The 9,861-nt window shown below is 36.4% G+C and overlaps 1 protein-coding gene across 1 annotated transcript in view; it reads right to left on the bottom strand.

Moving 5' to 3' along the window:
* Positions 1-33: 33 nt before the first annotated feature.
* Positions 34-9,861, bottom strand: part of LOC306848948 (E3 ubiquitin-protein ligase RNF220-like) — a 34,731-nt gene continuing 24,903 nt past the window's right edge. The window contains exons 6-16 of the mRNA XM_079383739.1: positions 8,895-8,937; positions 8,447-8,551; positions 7,483-7,526; positions 6,999-7,110; positions 5,891-5,981; positions 5,689-5,775; positions 5,549-5,601; positions 5,334-5,418; positions 2,063-2,171; positions 1,585-1,659; positions 34-1,460 (exon numbers count right to left, since the gene is read on the bottom strand). Of these exons, the coding sequence (XP_079239865.1) occupies positions 1,389-1,460; positions 1,585-1,659; positions 2,063-2,171; positions 5,334-5,418; positions 5,549-5,601; positions 5,689-5,775; positions 5,891-5,981; positions 6,999-7,110; positions 7,483-7,526; positions 8,447-8,551; positions 8,895-8,937 (876 nt within the window). The 3' untranslated portion in view covers positions 34-1,388. The remainder of the gene's footprint in view (positions 1,461-1,584; positions 1,660-2,062; positions 2,172-5,333; positions 5,419-5,548; positions 5,602-5,688; positions 5,776-5,890; positions 5,982-6,998; positions 7,111-7,482; positions 7,527-8,446; positions 8,552-8,894; positions 8,938-9,861) is intronic.

Below are 9,861 nucleotides of genomic sequence, written 5' to 3'. Positions count from 1 at the left end.
TACCGAAAACCATTTTAAGGCTGACAATGACATCTGTTAGACAACAACTTTAGTTTATTTTTTGTCAAAGAAAAACAGATGAGTCTGTACAAAATACATCATCATAAAACAAAGCTGGTTTTATGTCTCACTCTATTTCAGTTCTATCAAAAGTGCTTCACGATCTTTCAGTTACCTGTAGTAACGTTACTATAGTGTCTAGACAGTAACAAAACTATTGCTAAAATACAACAAAGGAAATTGAACTCCTTTTCTGTTAGCTCTGAGCTTAGTTCCTTGAGTCATAATGTCATAACCTATAGTGACTCAGTGTCAACAGACCTTTATTCTGCTTGGCAGTGGAGAGGAGTGAAGGCTAAGCAGAGATCAGCCTCAGCGTCCGTATCCTGCATTAAGAATATGCTGAGGGAGGGAAGCACGTGCTCCCCGATGCAGCTCTGCAGTACAGTATATCAATACAATAACCTGCCAATCACCTGTTAGGGGTTAAATATTAATTCATTACAAGAATGTAGACAATTCAATCTGCACAGCATCTTAAGCTGAAGTAGAAGAGAAAAAAAATGTACAGGGAGCTAATTCAACTCTGAATATCTGTTGCTGAACCTTGTAGTAAAAACTAGTTTTGTTTATGCATGTGAACTGTTTGATAAAATTAGCACTTTTTGAATCTACAAACCTTGTGAGAATGGCTTTGTAATTTTGCATCATATTCAGTCTCTTGTCTTTGAGTTTTTAAACGCATGCTTAGGATAAGGGCATCATGAGACAAAAAATGCATAATATAAACAATTACACTATCACCTGTGTAACAGCTGAAATGAGAATTTATCTTAAACCATATTTAAAGGATTGCATTCACTATCAAATTACAGTTACATAAACATGGAAATTAAATGTACAAGATTCTTTGCTTTTCTGCACATTCTACACAAAACACTGTTTATGAATGATTTCAAAGTTAACAGCTTACCAATAATTTCAGATATTAACACTGCTAGATCCAAATGAGAAAATAACTCTTCAGTGTAAACATTCACAAAACTATTTGACCGATTGCTTTAGAACTTTCTCTATGAGAATAACTTATAACAATATTTTATAAAACAAGGTTTTTTTTACATAGAAACAACATTTGGTGATCGGTTTTACTGTCCTTACAATATTGTTACGGCAGATTTGTACTTTAAAACTTTACCATTTCATTAAGAAATGAACACAGTGGTCTTCCTGTAACTGGGTTGCGTTCCAACAGGAACCTTTGGGCAATGACTCTGTTGGGCAAGACGTCCTCTAAGTTTTTCCTCAGCCTAGAAAGGTTCTCGTCAGTTAAAATGATCCGTTTGTGTACAGTGCAAACAGGCAGATGACAGGACAGCTTTAACTTTTCACAAATACACTCGTCTCAGGTCCCCAGGTGAGGTGATAGTGTTGCACTGTGGACACAGTTTCTTTGCTCCCTGCGAGAAAGATAATTTGACAATCAAAAACAACTGATAGTAACATACAGGGTTCACTTGTTGAAGTCACATGGCTGTGCTGGACATATTTTGTTAAGTATAGTATGATAAATGTTCGTCTCACCAGGGTGCGAAGCCAGCATTCCTCACAGTGGACATGCCAGCACTGGATGGAGGTCAGAGGTACTATGTAGGAGTCCTGAAAAAAAGTATATGTACACAATAAAATGATGTGCATAAGAAAAATTTATTTTTCTGTTTTCATCATTGATAATAATAAGATATGTTTCTTGAGCAGAAAATCAGCATGTTGCAATGATTTCTGAAGAAGCATGTGACATGGAAGCCTGGATTAAAGGCTGCTTAAAGTCAAATTACATTTCAAAACATAAAAATAGAAAACAGTTATTTGTGTTGTAATATTTCATAATATTACTGTTTTTACTCTATTTTTGATTAAATAAATGCAGCCTTGGTGAGCATGAGAGACTTCTTTCCAAAACATTAAACAAATCTATTACTGACCACAAACATTTGAATAGTAATTCATATATTAATTAAATTTTAGTCCGTTTTGAATAAATATGCAAGGTCAAGCTTACCATGCAGATGAGACACTTGAATCTGTCCCCTCGTGTGAGCTGCTTCTCCAGATCTCTGATGCGTGTTTTCAGGGCCTCCAGCGTACTGAGGGAGGGGTCATCCGGTAAGCTTAACGAAACAAAGAACAAATCCATCAGAGATTGATTAGAGAGTCACAGCGTGCTGAGGTCTTTGTCGCTGAAGGCCACATGTTATGAATTCTAAATTACACATGAACGGTAATCAGAAGACAGATTGCATCATTAAATGAGGTGCATTCAGAAGCAAATTCAACATTGTAATACATGAGAGTGAGCATCCCTATTGTATTGCCATATTGAACAATGAAGAGTATACATTGACTGCATATGTCTATGTTCAAGTAAATGGATGCGATTGTGATTGGTTAGCCACAAGAGATAATCACAGAAAAGAAACAAAAGGGTCCTGTTAGTAACTTTATAGACCTAATAAAAGTACAATTACAAAAACTTTTAGTGTGGGCAAAAACAGCTTAAGATTGCCCCTTGCACCACAGCAGGTGAGGGACAGACATATGTCACTGCAGTCTGCAAACATTGCCTCAGTGTAATTGCTTTATTAGCGTGTCCACACAGGGCCGGGAAGCAAGCGCCCCGCGGCACACTGTCATTTGTCAGGAGCGGTCCTCCTTCCCGCCTCACTAACCCTTCCTCACTCGAGTGTTTCCACTTCACCACAATTAAATAACACTCGCTCAGAGCCCCCTAATCCCTGGTAGGAACATCCTGGCCAACGCATCCCCATTTAATCAGCTCTCAGGAATTGAACTATGACAGCAGGGGGTTTAAGTGATCCATCAAAAATGCCTCATGTAATAGCCGGCAAATATAAGCATAACGAACGCTGCTTTTCTGTTGTAGCTGTCTCCTGGAAATATGAAATAACTGTCCTCATCCTCAGGCTAAATACCTCCTGGAGAGTGGTGACGGATCAGGTACAAAAATATGCTGCAAAACAGAAATCTTGTGTTAAATGTAAAAAAATTATATTAATATATTTTATATTGTATGTGCGCATATATATATATATATATATATATATATATATATATATATATGAAAATCATGAGGGACCATGGGATATAGGCCTATACATTATATATAAATCTAATCTAATATATACGGTGGCAGAGAGAGCTCAACGCGCTGCAACTTCAGAAAACACATGCAAATAGAAAAAGCACCAGCAAATCAAGGAAACATCATCAGTTTGACAGCAGGTGCTGCAAATGCTCACAATGCAAACAAATAAAGAAACGCTGCAAATGCTCTCGACACAACCAAATAACGAATTGTATTTGCAGTACGTTTCTTTGTTTGTGTTGTGAGCATTTGCAACGTGTGTGTTGTCAAATTGATGAAGTTGTTTTCTTAATTTGCAGGTGTTTTTTCTATTTGCAGCGTGTTGAGCTTTCTCGGTCACCGTAAATATAATATAATATAATAATGTTCAAGTTTCTGTGTGTGTGACAGAGAAAGAAAAGTCTTGTTATTTTCATTGTGATGATGCAACTTCTCTATTCTGTGGGTGGACCTGCAAATACGAACAAATCACTCGCACATAATACATTCAGAATAATTACATTTAGAAAAAGTATTTCATAGTTTCCCTGCAGTATGACACTCCTCGACTGATAAATGGATCAATCAAGCTGATTAATGATTCACTCCAAAACATAACTCAAACACGCTTCAGTGAAGTTGCCAAAATGTGGCCTCGCTGAGAAAGAACTGATTCGAGTGACTCTCATTGAAGGGGTCAGCCATATATAATTCCTCATGTGTCCCTTCCATGTGCAAACATGACCTCAGTTGCATTAGTAATGCTTGAAAATCTGTCTCAGTGCACACAGAAAGAAGTTTAAATTTCCCAACAGGACTTAAGAAGTGGTGTATCATGATCCTGCAGAGATCTCTTCCAAGAAAATGACATGGATGTTGGAGAGAAGAAGGATGGAGGAGAGTGGGTGGAGGCACTTGAATCTTAACCTTCGTGTATCTCCCATATGAGCATCACAGCTCAGAGTGTCTGGAATATATGCACAAACCACCCTTTAGGCGCCAGGGTTTTTTGGAAAAAATGCTGGATTTTGACATCAAGATTTCAAAAGCTTGTGGCTTGAAAGGGCTTAAAGATAGAGATATACTGTAAATTACAAAAATGTTGGGCATGACCGAAAGTTTATGTGGGGTGTAAATATACTCATCTAATTTGCATATTAGGACGTCATCAGGGGCGGCCCTCCTGAATTTCATAATATTCAGGAAATAGTAGATATTGAATTGATGTTTTTTTTTTTGTCTTTTTATCCGCATTCCAAATGATCAGAAAAGAGGAAACCAACAATAAAACAGGAGAAAGTACTAAATTATTACTATATTACTGTGCCATAGTAAAATACGTGCCTATTTTTTGATCAGTTGGCCAGCTATCTGCCCAATCGGGTATCTAGGTGACACAGTTTATAGTTCTCGAGAGTATGGTACATCTCATTGCACAGCGCACAGACCCACTCCAAACTGACTGCACCTGTGTACTGTCTGCCGGCGGCCCTTTGAGTGCGCGCGATCAGAACAAACGGCGCAACCTGGCCGATTATCAGAGAGCAACAGCTCTCCTATGGACACTAGTCCACCCCTGCCACCCCCATTGGGCAAAGTGTTGAAATGATCACTTGTTTGTGCTTTGTGAACGATCGCGCCTTGCGCGGCGGCACCATTGCGCGGAACATTTGTACCGGGAGAAGCGTGATCATTAGATGGCCGATCGTCATTTCCAAAAGGGAAATATTCCCCTTCAGAGTCAGAATCGGCGAATAACATTTGCAACACATCCTCACGGTACAACTTTTTATTAGCCATTTGGCGATTTTCTCTCACTATTTACTCGCACACTATGAACTGAACTACTTCCGCATAAATGACACTATAGCTCACTTGCTCTGCTATTTCCTCGAACAATTTGAGTCTAGAATCGAAGTACTACATGTCTGCTATCTAGTGGTCGGAAATACAAATGAGATATTACACCATATTAGGAACTACAGCCTATTTCATGAAGTATGACGTCTTGTCGCAATTTTGCGATTTTGGCGCTTAGATGAAACAGGAGTAGTGACAGATCCTTTCTTTGTATTGTGATTTAAAAAATTACAAATGAAACATGCATGAATGAATAGCTCACAATAAGATGTATAACTTAGTAAATAAGAAGAATTTTAATTTCATGCTGACTTTAAGGTATACTTACATCTCTAACTCGCTGTTTTTACAGGTTCTTGGAGATGTTGTGCTTGTATTATTGTTAAACTCTCCATTGCTTGTAGTAGGAGTTTCTGCAGACATAGTACAGCATTATGAATAATCTGAACACATGCACTATATATGTATATATATACACATGGTATATACATATAAGCTAACTACATTAAACATGTACTAAACTAACATCTCTAAATAGCTCACCTGAGTTTGCCAACTTGGTTTGCTCTGGAGACAACCTGCTGGTTGTATCGCCACTTTTAAAACAAAAAAATAAAATAAAATTAAGTATTATTAAAGTAGCATGGAAACACTAATAATATGCTGTTTATGTGTGTGCATACTTTAAAACAGCTCCTCTTAACGCCTGCCTCTCCTCAGCATCTCTGGGTTCATTTCCTGAACAGGGAATCACATCCCCCTCTATGTACCTGAGATCGTTTGCTAAGGAAACATATTTTATTATCAAAAATACTTTCACTAAAAAAAAAAAGATTTCCTTGCTGTGCCATAAACTGTACTGACTGACAGCAAAAATAAGGATACTGTGCTTTTCCATATTCCAAAGTATCATCACCATCCACATCCAGATCTGCGTCGCTGTCCTGATGTTCTTTCAATGTGCTGCTCACCAAACCTTAGAATGATTTGATATGAGAATTCATTAAATGACAAGAAACACAAAGCCTTGCAGAAAAAGAGAGCCAAAAGAATAGAGAGTATGAAATAAAAAAATAGGTTGAGATACAAATGCACCCTGCTGATGAACTGCAAAGTGCTAATAAAATTAAAAGTGTTTTTAAGGACACGAGGGTCTATATGACCTCTGAGTCCTTTGTGATCGGCTCTGTCTCTGTTTTTGACCCCTGTCTAAGTGCTTTTACAGTAATCTCCTTCTCAGGAGGTTAACACCACTCCCATTACCTCACGTGTCTGTTGTGAATTAATCACACACACAAGCTCTGTTGCAAAACTAAGTGAGCTGCCTTGCTGCTAGTCGGTCACTGAACCTCATAGCATATGTAACCGTTTTGGGAACGCTGTGCATTGGCATTAAATAGACTTGACTTTTGCATTCAGTTTCAACAGACTATTACTCTATTTAGCATGATGCCTACTAGTTTACATAAAAATACACAGTAAAAAATTATTTTACATGGATTACTGGAGTACATTTTTACAAGAAAACACTATTTCTACTTTAAAATTTTAATTCATTGCTTTACTTGCCATTACTTCTGAGAGAAAATTGTTTTAAGGTAAAAACTACAGTGTTTTTTTTTCTTTTTCTTGAGTGTAGCACATGGAGATTGGATAAAATAATCTGTTTTTATTTGCACTAATTTTCTATTGATACATTTCAGTACTGCATTCTTATTTTTGTCTATTTTTTTCACTGAGCTAGTCACAATGCATAATTGGACTAAGTACTCCTCTGTAGACAGTTTTTTCAGTTTTGGGATGTTAGCAACTGATTTCATAAAGTTAAGTGTTTTTTATTGTAGAGTTGTTGTTGTTGTTTTTTTAAGATATTTGCCTTTCTAATCTGATACCTGACTCCAATCTGACTCCTTATAAATATGGATTGATTTATATGGATGTATCTGAGTATTTGGCATGTATTTTAATTACTGTGAAGTGTTTGTGTTTGTACCTCTGAAGCCTCTGAGAACAGAAACCATCTGTATTCTTCTCTGTTCGGCCCATTCAAACTCCCTCCCGGCTGACAGCACAGAGCCATCTTCAACAACACACATGCCGTCTCTCTGTAGAAAACACACACATATCAGTATCTCTGGTGAAAATGTCTCCACCAGCCTCGAGACAACGCTTTCATCTCGGCATAAGGTCACAGCTGAAAGAAACAGAAAATAAAACGAAATAGACATATCACAGGCAGGTTTATAGTTTGATCCTTCTGGCCACATCTACCTGTCTTAGACCTCATACGACTGACTTAGCAGAACAGGACAGCTGACGCCTGTCTCATGCTGCCTGTCAAGTACAGACATCACAAGCAGTCTGTGATCTGTCAGTGGAAGCAGATCTAGAGAAAATACAGACTACGGGGGGAAGGAAGGTTCAATGTTTTGAATGAACACATGCACAATGAGAAATAAGCTGCATTTTCATCATACCTGGTCTTCCTCTGCTTTCCGTCTTTTAAGTTTCCCAATACGTGCTGTAAAAAAAACAATGAAAAAAACAAAACAGCTGATTTTTTACTGATGCTTGACATTTTTTCATATTATCTTATCTCAAAATATGAAGCATAAATACATTTTTGATTTTATTTTTCTCCAGTGGCAGTTTTATGATGGAAATATATACGATCTCAAGCTCACCATCTGATAAGACAGAAAGGCCTTTATGGCCTACAAAAGATAAATAAATGGCAAGGGAATTGGACAGATCTGTTTATCTGATTATAAAATAAAGACAAACAGAAGATTTCCAGAATTCTCTGCATCTACTTCTCTCAAACACATACACACACGAGAAGTCAAATTCAGCTTTGTGGAACGGTATCTACCACTCCATTAAAATCTCTGTGTTTTGCTGAGCTGCTAATGATGTTAAGGGACATTGATCTTTAGGAGCCTCAGCTCATAATATAGTCAAAGAAGACAGTAGAAACAGAGCTGAGACTGTTACAATCACAATGAAGTTGAGCATAACAGAGAGGGGATCATTAATTAGAGAGAGAATCTGATCAATTAGCTGTGACCAATCGTCCAGTGCTCCTTTTTTAGATGTTAATGAAATAACATAAAAAGTAACAGTCCTGATAAATGATCGAAAAATTCAACATGATAGAGTATCAATATTTCACAGTACAGAGATTGAATACTCTGTGTATAACCGTTTGAAGGGCGTAATATTACATTAAATACTATATCATTTTCATCATCTCATTCTACATCTGTAGAAGATGATTCTAAAATCATTTTCTCCTTTAAGATTATTTTAAATCAGTGCTGATTGGCATTCTAGATAAAGCTTTTTTATATACCTAATTTTAGTAAACAAAACTTGATGTAAATAAAATAAAGAGTTGGTAGTGAATCTGCTGTCATGTGCCGTGTGTGGAGAACAGCTTACCAGACAGTGGGCAAGAAGATACATGTGGGAATCCACAGTCAGGCCAAACATCAACAGATTTCACTTTCTGTTTGGCGTAGCACCTGCACCAGCAGAGCTCCTTAACTGTTAACATATCAAAAGGTTAAAGGTCAATAATCCGCTCTGCTCGTGAGGGTGCTAGGTCAAAGGTCAGGGGTGGTGCTTTAATTGTGACTGTTCGAACTGTGTCAGAAGTGTGATTCAAAGTGTACCAGTGCTGTCAATTTGTAATGTCAAAGAATGTCTTGTTATGGAACTTGTATAAAAAACTTTTATATTCTATTATATACTATTAGTATTCATAGAGATACATGAATTTGGTCAGATCTAATGCGTGTTTATGACTCTGCAACGACTGAAATGCTAAATAAAAAAAGAGAAATACAGTGAGAAGATTTTGAGATACTGAAAGTCATTGATAACGTACCATTGAGTCTTGTTTGCCTGTTTGCTCGTACTCGCAAAAATGTCTGTAATTAAAAAAAGAGAAAAACAAAAGGGAAGGTTTAAAATCCATAATCTCATACAAAAACATTACACCTACATTTTTTTAAAAAGAATAAACCTTTAAACCTTCATACAACATTTGTTCTTACCGAATATCCATTTTCACAAATATGTCATGTTGTGGAAATAAAATGGATTATGAACAGCAATTCTGGTATAAATCAATTTGATTTTTTTTTTATGTAAAGGACTCACAAATCTGACCATACCCTGCAAACCTAAAACATAAAGACCAATTTATATGTAAAAATGGCAGCAAAAAAAGTAAGTGAAATGAAGACAGCATTGTTTGTAAAATAATTATTGACTTTTATATAGACATTGCACTAAAACAAACAAATTATCAAAATATCATGTGATCATTATTTACTTTGCTTTTTTGATAAAGTGTATGTTTTCTACTCACTGTTAGAGTCAGATTAATACATTTTTAGAAGAATTTTTGGTAACACTATTTTGACAGCCCACTTTAGACATTCTACTAACAGTAAGTAACTTTGCAACTACATGTAAACTAGCAGTCATTAGATTATTAGTAGATTCTCTGCTTAATATCTGCTAACACTTTATTTTGATGGGTCCACAACATGTAACAAACTGACTACGAGAAACCTTGCAAGTATATGTCAACTTATTCTACTAACCCTAAACCTACCCTTACAGTCTACTCTGAGAGTTAGTAGATATGTAGTTGCAAATGAATGAGAATTAGTTGACATGTAGTTACTTGCAGTTAGTAGAATGTCTAAAGTGGACTATCAAAATAAAGTGTAACCACATTTTTATTTTAGCTTTTATGTCTAATAAATTATATAATACTTTTGTCAGAAAATTTCATCAGCTGTCTTTAGAAAGTAGAATGAAATTATAATGCAACATTTTTAGAA

Source organism: Barbus barbus, assembly GCF_936440315.1.
Source record: "Barbus barbus genome assembly, chromosome: 29".
In the NCBI taxonomy this organism is placed as follows: Eukaryota; Metazoa; Chordata; class Actinopteri; order Cypriniformes; family Cyprinidae; genus Barbus; species Barbus barbus.
The sequence above is the reverse complement of the archived record's forward strand: the minus strand, read 5'-3'. Positions and strand labels throughout refer to the sequence as shown.